Source organism: Drosophila bipectinata, chromosome 3L (assembly GCF_030179905.1).
Source record: "Drosophila bipectinata strain 14024-0381.07 chromosome 3L, DbipHiC1v2, whole genome shotgun sequence".
In the NCBI taxonomy this organism is placed as follows: Eukaryota; Metazoa; Arthropoda; class Insecta; order Diptera; family Drosophilidae; genus Drosophila; species Drosophila bipectinata.
Window position 1 is genome coordinate 9,023,075 of NC_091738.1, and position 21,055 is coordinate 9,044,129.

The 21,055-nt window shown below is 41.3% G+C and overlaps 8 protein-coding genes across 10 annotated transcripts; 5 read left to right on the top strand and 3 right to left on the bottom strand.

Annotated features, from left to right (window-relative positions):
- Positions 1-93: 93 nt before the first annotated feature.
- Positions 94-2,262, bottom strand: LOC108120674 (arylsulfatase B). The gene is made up of 5 exons (XM_017234419.3): positions 2,152-2,262; positions 1,922-2,081; positions 1,290-1,775; positions 1,067-1,224; positions 94-1,009 (listed from the first exon to the last, which is right to left on the bottom strand). The coding sequence occupies exons 1-5, from the start codon at positions 2,260-2,262 to the stop codon at positions 188-190; spliced, it is 1,737 nt and encodes a 578-aa protein (XP_017089908.2). The 3' UTR covers positions 94-187.
- Positions 2,263-5,183: 2,921 nt separating this feature from the next.
- On the top strand, positions 5,184-5,905 carry LOC108120648 (uncharacterized). The gene has a single exon (XM_017234392.3). It carries the CDS (start codon positions 5,229-5,231, stop codon positions 5,775-5,777), a length of 549 nt encoding a protein of 182 aa, XP_017089881.1. The 5' UTR covers positions 5,184-5,228; the 3' UTR covers positions 5,778-5,905.
- A 216-nt stretch (positions 5,906-6,121) lies between these two features.
- On the top strand, positions 6,122-6,756 carry LOC108120650 (uncharacterized). The gene has a single exon (XM_017234393.2). It carries the CDS (start codon positions 6,158-6,160, stop codon positions 6,695-6,697), a length of 540 nt encoding a protein of 179 aa, XP_017089882.2. The 5' UTR covers positions 6,122-6,157; the 3' UTR covers positions 6,698-6,756.
- Positions 6,757-7,411: 655 nt separating this feature from the next.
- LOC108120658 (uncharacterized) lies at positions 7,412-8,047 on the top strand. Its single transcript, XM_017234403.3, has 2 exons — positions 7,412-7,496; positions 7,555-8,047. Exons 1-2 carry the CDS (start codon positions 7,430-7,432, stop codon positions 8,025-8,027), a joined length of 540 nt encoding a protein of 179 aa, XP_017089892.2. The 5' UTR covers positions 7,412-7,429; the 3' UTR covers positions 8,028-8,047.
- A 261-nt stretch (positions 8,048-8,308) lies between these two features.
- Positions 8,309-8,989, top strand: LOC108120659 (uncharacterized). Its single transcript, XM_017234404.3, has 2 exons — positions 8,309-8,423; positions 8,488-8,989. Exons 1-2 carry the CDS (start codon positions 8,357-8,359, stop codon positions 8,958-8,960), a joined length of 540 nt encoding a protein of 179 aa, XP_017089893.2. The 5' UTR covers positions 8,309-8,356; the 3' UTR covers positions 8,961-8,989.
- Positions 8,990-9,199: 210 nt separating this feature from the next.
- Positions 9,200-12,772, bottom strand: LOC108120644 (arylsulfatase B). 2 transcript variants are annotated; one of them, XM_070280170.1, is made up of 6 exons: positions 12,682-12,772; positions 11,575-11,751; positions 11,358-11,517; positions 11,077-11,303; positions 10,494-10,916; positions 9,200-10,431 (listed from the first exon to the last, which is right to left on the bottom strand). In XM_070280170.1, the coding sequence occupies exons 2-6, from the start codon at positions 11,719-11,721 to the stop codon at positions 9,625-9,627; spliced, it is 1,764 nt and encodes a 587-aa protein (XP_070136271.1). In that variant the 5' UTR covers positions 11,722-11,751; positions 12,682-12,772; the 3' UTR covers positions 9,200-9,624. The 2 variants fall into 2 exon arrangements, with proteins under 2 accessions (XP_070136271.1, XP_017089876.2); XM_017234387.3 differs by having other exon boundaries at positions 9,201-10,431; positions 11,575-11,760.
- Positions 12,773-14,131: 1,359 nt separating this feature from the next.
- Positions 14,132-18,373, top strand: LOC108120808 (cationic amino acid transporter 2). Its single transcript, XM_017234623.3, has 5 exons — positions 14,132-14,311; positions 16,077-16,444; positions 16,547-16,807; positions 16,859-17,644; positions 17,703-18,373. Exons 1-5 carry the CDS (start codon positions 14,286-14,288, stop codon positions 18,152-18,154), a joined length of 1,893 nt encoding a protein of 630 aa, XP_017090112.1. The 5' UTR covers positions 14,132-14,285; the 3' UTR covers positions 18,155-18,373.
- Positions 18,343-20,976, bottom strand: TrpRS-m (Tryptophanyl-tRNA synthetase, mitochondrial). 2 transcript variants are annotated; one of them, XM_017234622.3, is made up of 3 exons: positions 20,575-20,976; positions 20,088-20,509; positions 18,343-19,959 (listed from the first exon to the last, which is right to left on the bottom strand). In XM_017234622.3, the coding sequence occupies exons 1-3, from the start codon at positions 20,830-20,832 to the stop codon at positions 18,582-18,584; spliced, it is 2,058 nt and encodes a 685-aa protein (XP_017090111.2). In that variant the 5' UTR covers positions 20,833-20,976; the 3' UTR covers positions 18,343-18,581. The 2 variants fall into 2 exon arrangements, with proteins under 2 accessions (XP_017090111.2, XP_017090110.2); XM_017234621.3 differs by having other exon boundaries at positions 20,088-20,512; positions 20,575-20,975.
- Between the last annotated feature and the right edge of the window lie 79 nt (positions 20,977-21,055).

Here is a 21,055-nt window from a genome sequence, read left to right on the forward strand (position 1 = left end):
CACAGCTTTCAATCCATAGACTTTATTTTTACTTTTTTTATTTACATTAAAAGTTAGCAAGAGCTGCTATTCAAAAATACTAAAAGGCGTTAAGATTGTAAAGATGTCTCTATAGTTTTCGTTTAAGTTTACTAGATAATATGTTAATTTAATTAATTTATAAAATTCAACTATTTAGAACTTACCCCTAAAAACGATTCATAAAGACTAAAGCTACAACACTTCCTAGGATAATCCACAGATTCCGTGAACAGGTGCCTGCACTTGAATCACTTCCCGTATTATTCCACCACTCCCAGTTGCCATTGTGAAATATGGGATCCGCTCTTTCATCGGAAAAGGGTACTCGAGCACTGGGAATAGCTGTCCGGCGGAATTCCTCCACCTCCTGACGGAGTTGGTCCAACTTGAGAGGATACAACTGGGCCAGGTTGTATCGCTCACAAGGATCTTGGGCTAAATCGAAAAAGCAGGGAGCCACAAGGGGCTCACACCTGTAATGCGGTTGCAGAGGATCCTGGCCCTCAATTGCTGGACACTTCTGGGTGGCTTCGCTTCTCATCTGAAGGATTTGGTCCCCCGTTAGACTGTGGGAGCCCAAGACACTCTGCACCTCCGATGCCAAGACCTGTTCTTCATAAATTCCACTCAAGGGATCGTCTTCATTGGCTTCCAGATCACCCAACCAGTAATCGTATTGTCCTGCGAAGCTGGTTCCATTCACATACTTGAGAGTGTCACTCATATACGAGGAGTAGCCGAATACCTCGTCCAGAACATGAATAAACTTCCGAGGCTTGGGTTCTGCCTTTTCACTCAACGATGGCCAGAGATTTTTTCCATCGAGCTGCAGATCCTGGGGCAACGATACTCCAGCAGCTGCTGCCAATGTGGGAAGCCAGTCGATGGCATGGATCGCCTGGTTGGACACGTACCCTTGCTTTTTTAACAAAGGACTCCACAAGGCACCAACCGATCGAATGCCACCCTCCCAGGGAGATTCTTTTTGCTGTTTAAGATAAAATTAATATAAGTTTATGATCTTAAAATCAGATATAACACTTACTCCTCGATAGGGATAATTGGATCCTGCATTGGAGTGAATACCCACAGTGGGAGCTCCATTGTCCGAGTAAAGCAAAACTATGGTGTTGTTTAACATGTCATTGTCCTTTAGGGCTCGGATAGTTTGACCCACACTCTTATCCAGGCTGGAGATCATACCTATAGCCAGGAAAAAATCCTTTAGATTATGTACTAAAGTATTGTGTATAAAGTTTTCATCTCACCCGCATAGGTTCTTCTTTTGGGGTCCTTGATATGCAAAAACTTGGCCACTTCTTCCTCAGGAGCCTGCATGGGATTATCCTCATTCCCTGTATGTACTGCTAAATGGCTGAGAACCATAAAAAGCGGCTTACTCTTGTCATGTTTTTCGATTATCCTTTTGGCTTCCGACGTAAAGGCCTCCGTGGCATAGGTTCCATTGGCCTTAGGATTGGGTTCAAAATCCTTGCGGAAGTCGAGTCCTGGCGAATAGTTTTTGCCCAGCAATCGCACCTGGTGATCGTAGTAGTCAATGTAGCCATTGTAGTAGCCATAGTGATGATCAAATCCTCGCATTGTGGGGGTAAGATCCTGCCGCCAGAAGCCCAGGTGCCACTTGCCCACCAGGTGCGTGGAGTAGCCTGCCTCACGGAATAGTTCCGGCATAAGACGCTCTTTTTTCGGAAGCCCCCAGGGCTCATCGGTGATGATAACCCAGTGCTGCATTCCTGAATATATAAATTATAATTATTTTTAGTCAGGTTTAATTACAATAGAGTAATGATTTATTTTCTATCCAATCTTAAGAAACTTTCCCCGTGGAATATAAGATATGTAATTTATTTTATTACTTTCTTTTTATGTCAACTCTTACCCGTATGTATGGGATATTTTCCAGTCAAAAGGGTGGCCCTTGAGGGAGTGCACAAATTGGGAACATAATGTTTGTTTAGTAATACTCCATTGTAAGCCAAAGCATCAATATTGGGAGTAAGGATTTGGTTGGAGCCATGGAAACTTACATCATTCATGCCCTTAAAAAAATTAATTTAAATAAAAATAAATAATAATTTTTAAATATTATAATATTTTCATTAAACTCACCATATCATCAATTAGAATGATTAATATGTTAGGCTTACTAGATGTTGTTGACCCATTTACTATTACTAATAAAATACTCAGGATGAGTATACAGGGAAGCTCACGAGTCATGGCTAAAATTCTTATTGAAGATTTCTATAAATATATAAAAATAGAAAATATATTTATAGTCTTATATTTTTAAAAAATCTTTTATAAGCCTTGTTTTTTTTATTGACAATAAGTCAGTGTGGCAACTTAACACGTAACTAAGATTTTACAATATTATATAACCTAGGCAGCATGTTTGCCAAATTTTCTTTACCATAATTGGCTGTGTGTAATCTACCTGTCGCTCCCCCTCCTTTTTTCCCCCTGACCTATCCCAATAACCAATGCACCATCTGGCCGAAAAGTTCATTCAACCGTATTGGCAATTGTAGTTTTGTTTTTTGCAACAATGGTTGAAGGCATTATATAAGGCCGAAATAAACACTTGAAGACGTACTAGCCTCGTTGTGAGGAGAGTACAATTTCTTTGCATCTTGGCTAAAAGCATGTTTTAATTGTCGCAATGCCCCATTAACAAGGCTGGCAGTAATGAAATCTGGCCCATAACCAAGAGCTGTGGAAATTATTTCGCTTTTCTATCCAGTTTAAAATGGGCTTTATAAACTGTCGTGCGAATGGGATGGTAATTTCAGTCACGACTTTTGGACTGTGACTGAGAATGAAACCGCCCAGTGTTGCCCAGCTGATGACCTTCACAGCTGGTTAATGGCACGACCTTGGGGGATTTCTGGTGAGGTAATCGTTATCCAGTTTATTGTTCATCAATGGAAAGGTTCTTGAGTTTGGGCAGATCCTCTATTAATCAGCAACAGGTTCTGAGGAGTTTTTTTTTGCAAGATTTCAAGCATGACTAGGGCTAGAAAGGCTTAACCGCGAAATGTAGTTAGGAAATCAGTATTAATGTTGGCCAAGACTCTAAGCCAAGAAATTTAGCAACAGCCAATGAAAAGATTACGAAAGATAAAAGCTTTGGGTGCTTAAGGTCCTTATCAAAGCCATTCAGATTTTATGGAACACAATTTGCAATCACAAAATAATCTCTTTTTAGTATCACTTCAGCAAGTCTGAGTTTTTTATGAAAACTCATTAAAAATGAAGAATGTTTTATTTTGTTAAAAAAAAAAAAAACAGACAAAAAACAATAAAAACTGGTTCATATCACAAAACAGATTAAATTGTTCTCTAAATTATGTTTTATTTTTGAATTTTGAAAACAGGTTAAGAAGTTCGATTCAATCTCACTTTTTAAAATTTTATTGAGATAATATATAGAAGATTTACACGTGGACGATAATCCTCACTCAAGGGTTCTTAACTTCACTTCAATTATGGATCGTTTAATCATGATTTTAGTCACACTTTTAGCCACTGTTTATCCAAAATAACAGTAAAGTATATCTGTTTAACGGTGATCCTTACCCCACCAGCTGCTCGAATCGACTAAACGCTCTGCTAACTGTTAGCGCTTTTAAAGTGACAACCATTTTGCGCCGACTCCAGCGTTTAATGACGTCACAAAGCGTGCGCGAAAATCGTAATCGTAAATAAAAAGCTAAAACGCGCAGCCGCCGGCAAAGCCAAAAACAAAACGTGTTTTTGCAAAGACACACGAAACCGTTAAAACAAAGTTTCATCAAGCTTTCAAAAGGGTCCACAGACAGAGAAGACCAGAGGAAGTGAAGGAGATAGAATGATTGGTGTTGACAAAGGTCAGGGTTTTTTTGGTTTTGGACAAGTTCTTAGATAACCTAGTCAGTTTATAGATCACAAACTAGTTTTGCGCGCTCTAATTAAATTAATTAGTTGCCTAGCAATTGGATCTGGCAATTTTTCAATGCCAAAACGGCGAATATTCATTGCTAATTTAATGTATTCTGATTTAATAAAAACGTTCTTCGAAGCTAAATTTTTGGTCATAAACATCCAAACATAAAATCTATGTCAATCGATTCTCGATACTCCAAAAATACTCCGCATCCAAAAATAATAACTATTTTTTTTTTTATATTTCTGATCAACTTTTCTTTCGAATTCCCTTCAAATTGCGGGAAATTGCAAGAGATATAAATATTTTCCACAGCGAAAGTCATATCTTGGCTAATAATAATTCGATTGTTAGCCGGACTATGTACCTTAAACGATTTTTAGATGGATTCTTTATAAGTCTGCATCAAAATCTGAAGAAAAAATATTTTTCAGATTTTTTCTCAAATTTTCTAGAGGGTCCCCTTCAAAATCCTTAAAAATGTAGAAATCCCCACTATGGCCCACAACGAAAGCCATATCTCTGTCCATATTAATCAGATTGTTTAGCGGAATACCTTAAACGATTTGTAGATAGATTCTTTATAAATCTGCATCAAAATCTGACGAAAAAATATTTTTCAGATTTTTTCCCAATTTTTTAGGGAAAACGAAAGCCATATCTCTCTCAATATCAATCCGATTGTTAAGCGGAATACCTTAAATGATTTTTTGATCAATTCATCACAAATCTTAATCATAACCTGGGAATGCATTGGAGCAGAATTTGACACACCGGGACACCTTTACCATAAGCATTAATATTCTTTCCATTTGAGGAAGAACATTTCTACACTTGTGCCATAAGGAGAATTTTTACATCTCAGCGAAACTCGACGAATTACCAATCCCGAAAATATGACCAAGTATCTTATCACTAAGGTAAGCCCCCTTAATATTATTTACAGGAAGTCTTATCGTTATTCATTATCTTGGCCCCCTGGTCACTATAAAAACTGTGAGCAGGTATTAAGCATTAATATCCTTTCCATTTTATAAAGAACCTTTTTACACTTGTGCTATAAGGGAATTTTTTACATCTCAGCGAAACTCGACGAATCACCAATCCCGAAAATATGACCAAGTATCTTATCACTAAGGTAAGCCCCCTTAATATTATTTACAGGCAATCTTACCGTTATTTATAATCTTGGCCCTCCTGGCGACTATAAAAACTAGCAGGTGGACATGATCAGTAAACTTGTTCAGTCTTACGCTCCATCATGTTCTTCGCCAAGAGCTCTGCCATTTTTGCAATTATCTTCGTCCAGCTGTTGGCTTTTATTCAAGGAGGCGTTTACAACAACCAGGACAAATGGGTTTTGATGGACAAGAATTCGGACCTGCCTGAGAACGCGGTGTTTGGAGGTATTAATCCTGACAATTACTATAGCTACGTGGGGCGAACGGCGTACAGCAGCAGCATCCTGCCCGCCCGAGTGGTTCCCGAATTGGGTAAAGCCACCTTCAACACTGAAACTTCATCGTTTGATGCTACATCCTTCGAAGTCCTGGTGGCCAATGAGACTATCAGCTACCACTGGAAACGGAGCTTCGATGGCTTTCGCGAGGAGAACGCCGTATCAGTGGGAACCAATTCTGCAAATGAACGAGTCTTCATCTGCCGAGCTCGTTCCAATGATGCCCACATCATTGGTACCCTAGTCATGACCCAGCGCTCTTGCATTATAAAGTACAACACTTTGCCTGTCCGTTACCATGATAAATACGAAATCCTAGTCAGGGAGCGCAACCTGGGCAAGTGGCCCTAAAATAAAATCCATATTTATTAAAAACACAAAAGAATTTTTAATTAGAGAGACATCATGAAAGTTAAAAAACTTTATATTTCCAATATGTAAGTTTCCAGGCAATAAAGAGCTATCTCTTGTTTTCAGAAGTTGCAGAAAACTGCGATGAGTTGACTTTGACGTTTTGTAGATAGAATGATTCTATCAATACCGATCATTAGATAGCGATAAATAAACACCTTTGACAAATCACCGTCTACAAAAAAATAAAATATAGGAAAGTCCCTTTTAAAAATTATTTACGGGCTATCTTATCGTGATCCACAATCAGGCTAGGAGCACCTATAAATTCACTGAATCGATGGATATGGTCACAAAACTTTATCAGTCTAAAAACCATCATGTTCGTCGCCAAGAGCTCTGCCATTTTGGCCATTACAATCGTGCAGTTGGTGGCCTTTATTCAAGGAGGCGTCTACAGCAACCAGGACCAATGGGTTCAAATGAATAGGACACTGGACTTCCCCAAGAACGCGGTGCTCGGTGGCATGGATCCGGATGGCTACTACAACTACGTGGGCCGCTGGGATTACAGCGGCAGTATCATGCCCGCCCGAGTGGTTCCAGAATTGAGTAAAGCCACCTTCAACACCCTGTTTGATAACTACGTGACCTATTATTTTGATGTCCTGGTGTCCAATGAGACTATTAGCTATCATTGGAAACGAAGCTTTGATGGCTTTCGTGAGGAAAATGCCGTATCCGTGGGAACTGATTCAGATCATTATCCAGTATACATCTGCCGAGCATATTCCGATAGTTCTGTCATTATTGGAACCCTGCTCCTGGCCCGGCGCTTTTGCGTCATTAAATACGAATCCTTGCCAATTCGTTACCATTCTAAATACGAAATCCTTGTCAGGGAGTACAAGTTTGTCTAGAAAAAAATCATATATGTGTTATTGAGTTTAATAAAAAGATAAAGTATTGGGAAGAACAATTTTCCGGCCTTAAAACTGATCTTAAAAAGGATGGTCTCTTGATTCTTTTTAAATAAGTTTAATTATGTATATATGTAGAATCTAGGATATCCCTGAGTGGGACATTTAAGGATAAGAATTTTAAATAGATGATGAATGTATGCATTCTCTATAACATATAAAATCTCTTGGTTTTCAATAAAACATACAAAAATTAATTTATAAAACAATCAGATTTGTTATTTTCTTACAATACATAACAAAATTCAGTTCTTTTGCCCTTTTTATGTTTCATTTTCAAAATTTCTTTTATAAAAATAATGGAGAATTCAAATAAATAGGAAATATTAATGATACATGGAGCCTCTAAACATTACTGAATTTATGAAATAGAGGAATGGAAATCCCACTGCTTATCAGATTAAAAGATTATTTAATTTTTAAAATTGGCGAAATAACCTAAAGGGGAACTTTTTCGGCCAATAAATACATATGTAGGTATCTTTTAGTTTCAGAGGTTGCAATAAAACTGCGATGAGTAAACATTGTTTATTTGTAGTAAGAAAGATGCTATCAATAGCAATCATTAGATAACGATAAGGGCACCCCCTTAGTTTTAAGATAAGGCCTGGGCCTATAAAAGCTTACACACTTGGGAAGAGATACTCAAATCGAATTCAAGAGTCCTAAAAGATGTACAAAGTTGTCGTTTTGGTTGTGGCCCTTTTCGCCGTGGCCAACGCGGTTCCTTCCGCGTATGGTAAGAATTTAAAGATCACACTCTCCTTGATATAAGTTACAGCAAAAGGTTTTTTTAGATACCGAGCAAGTGTGGAGAGCCGGAAACCTGTCCTACTCGGTTCCCAGCACTGCCATCCTTGGAGGCTACGATCCCTATGGCTATGGTACTTACGTGGGTCGTGTCAAGGCCGGAAACGACATCCTTCCCGCCCGGATTCTCGTGGAAACCGGAACCGCATACTATAACACGGAGACCGCTTCTGGAAAATCCCTGATCTACGACTTCCTAGTTGCCGAGCGAAATGTCAAGTATGTTTGGCAGAGAAGCTTCGATGGATTCTACGAGAAGAATTCTGTAGCCGTGGGCACGACCGCCAAGAACGAGCTGGTCTATATCTGCCGAGCGAAGAGTGATGGCGGAATCCTGATCGGAACCCTGTTCTTAAGAACCAAGATGTGCATCATAAAACATGATAACCTATCCTTGCAAAAATTTAGCAAATACGAAGTTCTGGTGGCCCAGCCCAAGAGCAATGGTACATTCTATTAAACGAAAAAATAATTCAAATACACCTTTGGTGCTTATATTTCTATTGAAAATATGAAAGAAGGTTAAAGGTTTTAAAAGCCTAAATTATACAACTAAAAAAATGGTCAAAGATGGACAGGGGATTTTTTTCTTGACAAGTAAATGTCTGTATTTTAATAGGGGACAATAAAACCAGAAACTTTTAGAAAGGGTTACTCACCGAATCGAGCCTATCAGTACACAATTTTTGATAGTATCAAGATTATCAGGAGTCTGATGATAAGAAATCGACTATAAAAGCAGGCAATTTTTTTGAAAGCCATTAAAACAGAGTCCATCAGCCCCTCAAGATGTACAAAGTTGCCTGCTTGGTTCTAGCCCTGTTCGCAGTGGTCTACGCTATTCCCTCCACTCCTGGTAAGCATTTGAAGAGCCAGACATACTTTTCGAATCCTTTCTTAATGCTCTATATTATTAATAGACACTGAGCAAGTGTGGGTCGCCGGAAACCTGTCCTACGTGATTCCTAGCAATGCCCTTGTTGGAGGCTACGATCCTAACGGATACAACACCTACGTGGGCCGTGTGAAGGCTGGAAATGATATCCTTCCCGCCCGCATCGTTGTGGAAACCGGAATTGCCTACTACAACACAGAGACCGCCTCCGGAAAACTCTTGATCTACGATTTCCTGGTGGCCGAGAGAAATGTGAACTATGTTTGGCAGAGGAGCTACGATGGATTCTATGAGAAGAATTCTGTAGCCGCTGGCACTACGGTCAAAAACGAGAGGGTGTACTTCTGCCGATCCAAGGCCGATGGAGGATTACTGATCGGAACTCTCCTTCTGCCCCAGAAGGTGTGCATCATCAAGCACGAGAGCCTGTCCTTGCGCAAGCTCGACAAATATGAAGTCCTGGTGGCCCAGCCCAAGGTCAATGGAACTGTTTATTAAACAGTCCGATATAAGATTTAAAAAAAATAATAAATAAAATGATTAATTTATTAAAAATATAAATATGAAAATCTATTTGAAAATCTATTCGGCTTTTAAATTCATATCAGAGCAAGGCTAAGGAATTTCTTTCCAAGCTTCAAATAGTCGGCCTTTATGCTTTAAATATCATAAAAAAGAAACCATTAAAAAATAAAAAAATTATATATATATGTATATCATATTCCAAAGTAACTAATATCGCTAACAGAATTCAGAAGGCCAAACAAAGTCCCCATTTGATTGACGGAGATCTATTTCTATTTCTGTTTATAGTTTTGACTGATTTAAGGGGGTTTTGCAACTATCAACTTTCATAGAAGCGGTGATAAGATAACAAGCGGTTTAGAGACTGGATTCATTTGGACATTACTCAGAAACGATTATGACCTGGTCAAATATTATAAAAGCCATAAATTATCTAAATTGGCTTGCTCCCAACACTCTAATCACAATGACTTCAAGACTTCGAAACAATAAGATATTGCCAAGGTTAAGATATTTCTTATCTTAATTTCGTTTATATTTTTCGATGGAGCATACTTTTGGGTTCTTCACAATGCCTATGAAGGTAATACTAGATGTATAATAGCACTTTTTAAAAGATACTGTTTCCTAAACCTAATTAGAAAATCCACCAACTGTTTAGGAGAAATATCAGTAATACACTACTTTTTAAAGAGAAAGCTGAATTGGAGGGTGTCTCATCCTGCCACCATGTCCACTCGTTGTGGTAAAAACTAGGATTACATGCAGGATCCCCCGGTTTGTTATTGGGGGGATGAGCCTGAGCGGTGAACTGCTGGACACGCTGCCACAGATCCTGAAAGACGGTGGTGTTCTTGTACTCCTCGTACAGGTTGTTCTGCTCGCAGGGATCTGCCTCGATGTCGAAGAGGCAGGGTGCCTCCAGGGGCAGGCAGGAAGTTTGCTCATCCTCCGTAGTAGCTGCACACTCGATCCTGGCCTGCTGCCTTAGAGCGCTGATGTTGCGCTCCCCCCCGCTTACTTTTTGCAACTGCAACCACACACTGGTGTTCCGGATCAGAGACTCGTACTCCTGAGATCGCGGATCGACCTCAGTGGTCACCCTCTCTCCCAGCCAGCCGTCATATAGCCCGCTGTTGGTGGTGCCACTAACCACCTTCCATTTGCCGCGGGTGTAGGATAGATGCGGTTCCGGAGCTTCCTCGTCAATCACATGCACAATCTCACGCTCCACCGACTCGTAGCCATACTTCAGGGCCGACCAGAGGTTCAGTCCGTCCAGCTTGAGGTCTGGGTCCGGTGAGATGCCCGCAGCAGCGGCCAAAGTGGGCAGGAGGTCCCCGATGTAGATTTGTTGCTTCCACACGCTGCCCAGTCGCTCGAACTCCGTGCTCCAAATAGCCGCCGAGGAACGTATTCCGCCCTCCCAGGGGGAGTTCTTTTGCTGTTTAAGAATAAAGAATTATGAATATATATTTGTAAAATTTCAGTTTTTAATACACTTACCCCCCTTAGAGGATAGTTGGAGGCGGTGGTTGAATGCTCACCCAAGGTGGGTCCCCCATTGTCGGAGAGAAAGAGCAAGATGCTGTTTTGGAGCATGTCCTGCCGGGCCAGAGCATCCACAACTTGTCCCACACTCTTGTCCAGTCTGGATACCATGGCCGCATAGTAACGATGGGTCTCATTACTAATATATTCAAATCCAGACAACTCGTCGGCTGGTGCCTGCATGGGATCCTCAGCATTGGCGGCATGAGGAGCCAGGTGATTCAGCAGCAGGAAGAGTGGCTTACTATTGTTCTTGGCTGCATGATCTTCGATCTCCCGGACAGCGGCGTCGGTGAATATATCGGTGACATATTTATCCACATGCTCATGATTGGGGTTCAGATTCTCGCGGAAATCATGGCCCCGATAACCTTTGCCCTATGGAAGATATATTTAAATATATTTATAAACTTAGTATATTATTCAATTTAATCATCATTTGAGAAATCTGAGACTTTGAATATATTTAATATAAAAATTTAAAAGAAGCTGATAAGCCATGTCCGGCTGATATGGAAAGAAACCACTTGTCACTCACCGTTTGCTCATAACTCTGATTGTAATAGTCCACATAGGCGCCCAGGTAGCCCAGGTGATAGTCGAAGCCCCGTAGTGTGGGCGTAAAGTTCCGTTGCGCCATCCCAAGATGCCATTTTCCAATGAGACTAGTGCGATAGCCATTACCCCGGAAAATCTCCGCCATTGTTGTCTCATTCAGCGGAAGACCCCAGGGCTGATCATTCACAATCACATAATGCTGCATGCCTGAGGTAGTTTTAATTATATATTATCTAAATAATTTATAAAACAAAAACTCACCTGTATTAATGGGGTATTTTCCAGTCAAGAGTGCTGCCCGACTGGGAGTACACATCGGAGCGGTGTAGAGATTGTTTAGGATCACTCCACTATAAGCCAGAGCATCGATGTTGGGAGTTAGGAAGTTATTAGAACCTCTAAAGCTCACATCGTCGAAGCCCTGAATAAGGAAATCTTAGTCATAGCTTAAGAACTTTACAAATATTTCTCCACTAACCAGATCATCGGCCATAATTATAATGATATTTGGCTTGCCGGATATTTCTGCATCGGCTATGGAAATGTAGGCCACTAATCCAGATGTTAAAAACAAGATTATCGCGGCATTATTGCTGATTTTACTTAAATGAGTTGACATCGCCATAAATGGTGGGAGGAAGATGTGGGGCAGCTACTAAAAAACCTAATAGGAATTAGTATAAACATTTCTAAATTAGCATAGTAAATGGGCGAGCCGTCAGTGGGTGATAGTCTGCTTATGATGGATGGGCGTAATCACCCGTTCCGGATATATTAGCCGTATAATGATCTCTTTTGTTTAGATTTTAATACGTTAATTCTCGGAAATTTCTACAGTTTAACTGTTTCTTTGCTGGCCATTTAAATAATACATTTTGAAGCCGAAAAACTAATGACAATCACTAAAATATTTGCAATTAAAAAATCTACTTGTTTGTCAGCAGCTTGACAATTGCAGTTAAGCAAATATTTTCAGCCATATATTACGATAGTGTCTGGCAAATTAAGCGTAAAAAAACAATATAACAATTACGAGAAATGTAAATTTTATGGTCTTGGGAATCAGTTAAATAGGAAGTACGAAACTCCATGGAAGTGAAACTTTTGTTTGCCGCAAATGCTAATAAAGCATCAACTCAAATTAATTGTTCTCTAACAAGCAAAATAAAAGAATTAATTCATGGTTTGCAAAACTTTTAAAAGCCACTAACTAACGAAGTAAATATTTACAAAGAAAATTATATGGTTTGATAAAATCATTGCATGTATTGGGTAAGTATTACGACTGATCTTTGCACATCATATTATATATTTTAATATACATATTATAAATTTACTGAATTCAAATCAATACATAGCAAACACCGAAAACCAAATAGCTCAGACCAATTAATAGCCGGCATTGTTGCCTGCTCATCACTTAATTCACTTTGGAACTCCGATCAGTCGAGCTCCGTTCACACACTTTTATTATCGCTTTTTATTATAGTCAGACAGACATACTAACTTAGCCAAAGAGAATAAAACAAATCCAAACACAATCAACTCTTATCAGCCAGAATAAATGCACGCCAATTTCACTCACAAATATCTCTAGTGGGTGTTCGGATTCTACGTAATATCACCGACGAGATGCCCACGTTTGCTGATCTCTGATCCGCCGGACTCCAAGAGCGAGAAGCAACTGAATGGGTAGCCAAAAAATCAGCATGAATGCGGGCGGTATTGACCGACAACCGGTTGATTAACTTACAATTCTAACTCGTTTTGGTGTGGGTGGGAGAGCAGAATCTGGGCGAAATGCATCAATCTATAGCATACTTTTTGGAGTTCGAAGTTATATGATTAATATGCTACAAAAACTGTCTAAAGTAAATTATAAAATCAAGTTAAGGGTGGTTAAGTTAAAACCATTTAAAGTTTAACATATTAATAATAGATTCAATGTATTACCTATAAGATTATTAATATTTTATTCTAATTGAGATAAATTTCATAAATAAAGTTAGCAAATTAAACTATTGTACTTGACCATTTTTTTGTAAATAACGTACTATGACCCCAAAAAACTATGTGAAATTTATTAAAAAACTACAAATTGTATTATATTATCAGTTTCCATTTGAACCCACGGCCCCAAAAATATTAAATATCAAATTCCAAAAACCAGAAATGTGCCACATGATTCATATGAATCCATTGAATCGTTTCTCTGATTGATTAGCAAGCGAAAATGTGACGTTGATGGTAAATAAATGTATCATCTATCTATTAGGAATTTAATTTTATAAATATTTTAAAGGAAATAATAATTATCTTTAATTTTAATTTAATCAATATTTTTCGCATGAAGGATATTATTTCTTGAGCCCCTATAAAACAATAAAACATAGCCCCTAGCTTCCTGGAAATACTGCTAAGGGTGGAACAAACTAAGGGGCTGATGAAATAAAAGTGCCTCTGGAATAAGCCCAACAAAAGGCCCAGAGAGCCAAAGAAAATATATAGAGAGAGAGAGAGCCGAGCTGGATATATCTTTTACCGGCAAAATCAGGGTTTCCAGGTAAGCCAAATGGCCAGGTAGCATAACAATCTCATAGATACCTCAAGAAGACGGCAACCCACTGGCTCTCCCCATTTCAAGCATTTGCTTAACCCTCTAGTGGAAACTGGAGTAAGATTTTAGGTTAAGAAAATAACAATTTAACTTTTACTTTATGTTTTTATCTTTAACTTTATTAAATTAAATTATCTAACTCTTTAAAAAATATTAAAATATATAACATTTAATGTGAGAAAACTATTGATATGTTAAAGACATAAGATGTATTTTGATATTTATGAATACCTTAAAAAAATGTTTCTATTCGTTTCTTTGCCTTAATAAATTTATGATATTTTTTTTTTATAAAGAACTAAATATTTTTATAAAGAAATATCTGAGAGTCTATATTTTTAGCCTAGAACTCAGAGGGTTAAGCACTGAGAGAGGCAATTGCTGAGAATTCGAGAGTGCCAGCTGCATGTGCTGCGTGGACGGAAAAAAAGTGATTTTATGACCAAAACACATGGTTTGTGGCAGTACGGTTATGTGAAGAGCGGACAGCGGCCGCAAACCGATGAGATCGCAACAGTATTAATTGAATTCAATTAAATCGATTTGGATACGGAGACTGAATCTAAACAGCGATGGAGGAGTTCGCCGAGTACTATGGGTGAGTAGCTGACGAAGGCAACACGCATGCAACAAGTGGCTAAAATTAGCGTCCAAATGCAATCAAACACGAGTACTATTTTTAGCCAAGATTTAGCACCCACCCATGGGCCACACGACGCCTATATCTGCCATATCAGCTGTATATTGACTATAAACAATGGCCAGAAACTCCACGCGGCCCTGTCAATGAAAAGCTCAAACAAAAGCCAAATTAGTAGTGCTATATCAAAACAAATATATATGTAATATTGATCATCGAGGGGGTTAGTATTAGACCAACTGAAAATATTCCCTGCAGGAGGCCATCAAATAGGCAGCTGTTCGGCTTGAACTTTAATTTCCCGCGAAAACCATTCCCAGGGGATTTAAAGTTTTAGGAACTAAACAAGATTCCTTAAGCCTAATTTTGGGTAATATTTTTTCCATTTATTTCTTATGTAAACGAGCTACATTCTTTTGCTTTAAGTTTTCTTATCAGTAAAATGTTTTTTTCTTCAAGATATGAAAAACTGTGATTTAATTTCATGAAATACATATATGGGTCTAGATTCTGAAATATTAAAATTGTTTTTAGGTGAATCACTTATATATAAAATATATTTTCTTTCTTGAAATATTTCAAGTTTTATAAAATAAGCTTCAAGTTTCTTAGTTATTCGTTAGGATCCATCTGTTCACCCACCAGTATTTTATTTATTTCAAAACAGAAAGAAAAAATAAAACATTTCAACTATTTTAACTGCTAATCGAACACGACAATTCATTAGGGTTTGCGGACCGCTTGGCCCATCGACCTGACCAGTCACCCGGCAATCCAGAGAATTCCCACAAAGCGAGGGTCGAGGGAGGCAACCAATTAGCGTTATCAGCGTCAGAGGCGTGATTCCACCTCATTCGGTTCGATTCCGACCTGAGGACTCGTATGGGGGCTAACTGGGGGAATGCTACTGTCCGATTTTCGATTCCGTTGCCAACTCACCACGATCCCCCGGAGCCGTAGAACCGATTCGCTATTTAACGCCGTTCGCGTTCACGGCGTACCCTCAGAAGTAAGTGGAACGCTTTCTGGGGCTACACGCAAACCGATCAAGTTTCAAATTGTGAATTCTCCGGTTCCCAAACTCAATTAAGCGGCAACCAGATACAGATACTATACATCAGCTATTCGCATTCTTGCCACCCGACTCTGTGATAGCCTCTAATATAAAGATGGTTCTAAGCCAGTGATAATTGAAACTACAAAACAAAATCAATAAATAGTACTTAGTGTGATTGCTGAGCCAAGAGGTTTTAAAAATAATAAATTAAACTTAATACAGAAGCGGTTTATTAAAAAAAAAGGATACAGGTAATTATGAGGATTTTTCACATAAGGATTCCAGGACATGTAATCTGAAGGATACTCTCAAAAATCGAATTAAACAGGGCCCTTTAATATACTTTAATATCCATGTCATAGGAGATCTTTCCCGATGATCACAAGACTCCAATTTAGATCAACTTTTGCCAATCGTAAAGCCGTTGTCTATATTCGCACATTAACAGACGCCCACTAATTTTCTTATGGCCCCCAGATCCATAAACCAAACTCCGCACAATTTCTGGCCCACCTACCACACCAGGCACTTTCCACAAATTGCGAACGTGTTAATATGTCGATTCTGTAAACATCGAGTTATTATATAGTGCACGGCTAAGCAAGAAGCCCTAGTTACCATACAAGCTCGCCCTATTTATAAATATATCCCATGGACTCGTTTCAGAATGCCCAACTGGAGCGTGACGAATGTTTTTCGCGTTCTCACACGCAAGAAGCCTTTGGAGGACTCCAATGAATCCAAACTGGCCAAGGTACTATCAGCCTTTGATCTGACAGCTCTTGGTATTGGATCCACGCTGGGAGTGGGTGTCTATGTCCTGGCTGGTGAGGTTTCCAAACAGTATGCCGGTCCTGCGGTGGTCATTAGTTTCCTAATCGCCGCCATCGCCTCCATATTTGCCGGACTCTGTTATGCGGAGTTTGGAGCCCGAGTTCCCAAGGCGGGATCGGCATATATCTACAGCTATGTCACCATTGGCGAGTTCATCGCTTTCCTCATCGGCTGGAATCTCATACTCGAGTACGCCATTGGTAAGTTTAGAAACGAATCAATTAACGACTTCGCCGCCGTCTGATTGATTTGATTTAATTGCCAAAAAATCGCATATTTCTATATATTTTGATTGGTTTTAGGTTCCGCCAGTGTCGTCAAGGGTTTAAGCACATATCTCGATCAGCTATGCGGCAATCCGATGAGCACCTTTCTGGGCACCCACATGCCCATCAACATCGAGGGCATGAGCGCCTATCCGGACCTATTTGCCTTTGTGGTGACCATTCTCTTCTCCCTGGCCATTGCCGTGGGAGCCAAGGAGTCGACGAGGGTGAACAATGTCTTCACCATGCTGAATCTTGGAGTGGTTTTGTTTGTCATCATTGCTGGCCTCTTCAAGGGTAAGCTTCTATTATAAGCTTCGAGGAAAAAATATTAATATTTCTTAACAGTTTCCAGCAGTAACTGGTCCATACCCAAGTCAGAAGTGCCCGAGGGCTATGGTAACGGTGGCTTTATGCCCTACGGCGTGTCGGGCATTATTAAAGGAGCAGCCGTCTGCTTTTATGGCTTTATTGGCTTCGATTGCATCGCCACTGCCGGAGAGGAGGCCAAGAACCCCAAGAAATCCATTCCGTTTGCTGTGATCGTCTCCCTGGCTATGATCTTTCTGGCCTACTTCGGTGTTTCCTCGGTTCTGACCATGATGTTGCCCTATTTTGAGCAGGACGAGAAGGCTCCTCTACCCCATGTCTTCAGAATCAATGGCTGGCATGTGGCGGAATATGTGGTGAGCATTGGCGCCATGTTTGGCCTTTGCTCCAGCATGATGGGTGCCATGTTCCCGCTGCCGAGGATCGTCTTTGCCATGTCCAACGACGGACTGCTGTTCCGGTTCCTGGGAGACATCAGCGAAAAGTACAAGACCCCGTTCAAGGGCACCATGTTGACGGGTCTCCTTACGGGCATACTGGCTGCCATCTTTAATCTGAGCCAGCTGGTGAACATGATGTCGATTGGAACACTGCTAGCCTACTCCATGGTCGCCAGTTGTGTGCTGATGCTGCGCTATGAGGTGGACGATCGGAGGGAGAGCCGCATTGCGAGCAATGGCCGGGTATCGAATCTGGATCAGGATCAGCCCTGTGCCCTGTGGAGGAGGGTGTTCAATCTGAATGGACAGGCAGTGCCCACCAAGCAGACCTCGAGGATCGTCACCGTTAGTGTTACTTTGTTCTGTAAGTAAAAGTTTCTCAAAACTAAGACACTATATACTTAGATATCCTTTCTTTTTAGCTCTTTGGTGCATGGTCTTCTCCCAGATACTGACCAAGTTCGAGGAGGATATAGCAGGTGTTACCTCCTTTGACGTTCTCAAGTTGGGACTGGGTACAATACCCTTGATTGTGCTCCTTCTGATCATCTCGCGTCAGCCCACGTCCGGAGTAAAGCTGTCCTTCAAGGTGCCATTGGTTCCCTGGCTGCCGGGCATTTCCATTCTGATCAACATCTACCTGATGATCAAGCTCGACATTCTCACCTGGGTGCGCTTTAGTATATGGCTCGCCATTGGTCTGACCATCTTCCTGTCCTACGGCATCCGTCACAGTCGATTGAGACAACGGGAGCAGAGGAACAATTCCATTGCCATGATGCGGGACTGCAGCAACACTGCCCTGTTGAGCGGCCAAGACAGTTCCAAGTACGGTAACGAGGTGCCCCTGATATTGATGCATAGTTCATCCTAAATATGCTTGATATTTATATGCATTATACATATATACAAGAAAAATAAGCTAATTAATATACAATTCTCATTACCCATATGCTCACCTTTGTAATTTAAACATGCACTAAGCTTCATACCGTAAAATAGGAAACCAAAAACTATACAAAAAGTACAATAAGTTAGCTGAAAGCAATAAACACGAATATCTTATCTGGTATTAATAAACAAATTCAACAATTTTTTTATTTATTAATTTGGGTTAGCCGTTTTACATTTGCCCATAAAGAAATTTGTATTTCTCGTTGTTGGTTAAAGATTCTCTTTCCATGGAAATGCAATTGGGCCGGGTTCCAAGCATTCTTCCAAGTTACGGTGAACGACGGATTTTTCAAAAAATATGCGATTAAACCTAACTACACTAATAACAATTGCAATGCTTCCCCGTCCTAAATTTCCACTTTGGTAGCCTCGGTGCTCTTATCTCCCACTTCAGAGTCCCTTTCCTTTTCCTCTTCATGCTCGGCATGCTCATCATGATGATGCTCCTCCACAGCTCGCGACTCCTCGTCCTCTGCACTAGCCTCGGCTTCTCTGATCGAATTGATAGAGCTCTCCTCGATTCTTATAATAGGACTGCTTCGGTCGATGGGACTGCTCCTGTCTTTGGAGATGCCCCTATCGCTCGTCCTATTTGCGCTTGCATTGAGAGTGGTTTTATAGTAGCCACCGTTGGTCATGTTATAGGTATACTCCTGTTGCTTCGAAGCGTTCACCTCCCTTGCCACGGTGGAGACAGCGCTGGGATTCACATTCTGGCTAGTGTGGGTGTAACCCATTCCAGTTCTGGCAGGTGGCCGCCTGTTCTTAGCTAGCCCACCAGTGACCATTGTGGTGGGGAATGTAGGTGGCGCCTTGAATCCAATGCTGGGTGCATTGCACCTGTCCATTTTGAAGACGTGACGCGGCTTTGAGCTTCCCCGCTCCTTCTCAACCCGCATAGTCTGGGTCGGCACCACAGGAATGCGTCGGAGAACCGTGCGGTTGGACATTGCACTGCCCAATTCGGTCAGTTCTCCGGTGGCCGACTGGCCGGGTCCACCGCTCGGAACATCTCCAAACCCATACATTCGTTCGTGACGCTCGTGGACGCCTCCCTCATTCTCCTGGGCCACCAGCCGGCTGGGCGATGTTTTTGCCACTTCCGGCGGCAGCAATGGTGCCACGTTCACTGCCGCTGGAATGTTGTTGGCTGTTCCAAGGCCTAGGCGCTGCTTCACATCGTTCAGCGTGCTTTGCGCCTGCTGGCGTGCCTTCTCCGCACCCACCTCCAACAGATATGTAAGCTCGCTGCGCTTGCCCATGTGATGACGAATCTGCTCCCGGATAGGACGCAGGTGCTCAATAACCGCCTCTGCCACCCGCTCCTTGTATTTGGCTGTGTCGAGGGTTGTCGCCTCATCCACCACCGATTTGATTGGCTGATCCGTTACCAGAGCGTGGATGTTCACCAAATTGCTGACTCCGGGTCGCTTGGTTGGATTGAAGGTAATGTCCGAGGTGAAATCGGTGACAGCCTTTTTAATCTTTTGCATGATCACTTCGGGCGAATCGCATAGGTTAATGGTGGCCTTGGGGTTGCCCTCTGACTTGGACATCTTCTTGGAGGGATCACGAAGCGATAGCACGCGCGATGCATTGCTATCCTCTATGAGAGCTTGACACACGGGAAATGTTTCACCGTAGCGAGTATTGTAGGACCTGGCGAGGTGCTGGGCCAACTGGATGTGTTGCAACTGATCGGCGCCAACGGGAACATGGGTGGCTCTGTGGAAATAAAATATGAAGTGTAAAAAAAGTGATTATGTAATGGAAAAAAAGACATGTGCCGCAAATACAGATGGTTATGGAAATATGTATGATAGCAAAATAGTCTAAGCGCGATAGCAACCTACTTGTAAAGCATAATGTCGGCAGCCTGGAGCACCGGATACACGTACAATCCTAAAGGCACATCCTTAACTAGGCGCGATTTTTCGCGAAACTGCGGCAGCTGCGCCAGACGCGGCATGGTGGTCAGTGAACTGAGGATCCAGTTAAACTCTGCATGCTCGGGCACACTGGACTGGACAAAAAGAGTGCTCTTGGCAGGATCAATGCCACAGGACAGTAGGGTGGCGGCCATGGTAAAGATATTTTCGCGCAGAACCGGAGGATTATGCGGAAGTGTGATAGAGTGCAAGTCCACAATACAAATAGTAACATCATCACGATCATTTTGCAATTCCACCCATTTCCGTACCGCTCCTAGATAGTTTCCCAGGTGGAGCGATCCAGTGGGCTGGACTCCGCTGAAAACCTTGCGCGGCCAACGGTTCTTCTGGTCAAAGAAAGCAAAGGTGTTATATAAAGCTTGGAGGGGTTAATAGGTTAAGCACTCACTCCTTCGGAGAAACCGTCGGGAGATTTTGGATGGGACGGCTTCTGCTGCTTACTACCGCCGATGCTGGCCAACTGAGCCGTGGCCGAGGGCGTGCCTGCAACGCGGTTGGATACTCCCTGCAAGTAGTTCCTCGAGTGTAAGCAGCGCCGCTGAACCTGGGAGCCCGACACCGAAAGGCGATTCCTCGATGAGGATAGCCAAGAATCCCCTTTGGCTACCGCAGCCATGTAGCGCCGCAACTTGCCAACGCGAAACATTGCAAATAGTTACAAATTTTGGGCCCCTTAGGTTAAGGCAAAAATTGTTGGATTTAATACCGTATTTTATTGTAAATGTGAGACTAGACCCCAAAAAATATTTAGTTTCCTTAAACCAACAGAAATTTTGACAGTGACCTGCTGCGACTGGAGTTGCCACTTGAATTTTGAAAAGCCGCTAACGATAACCGATAGATCCATGACCGCCCTGGTCGATACATTT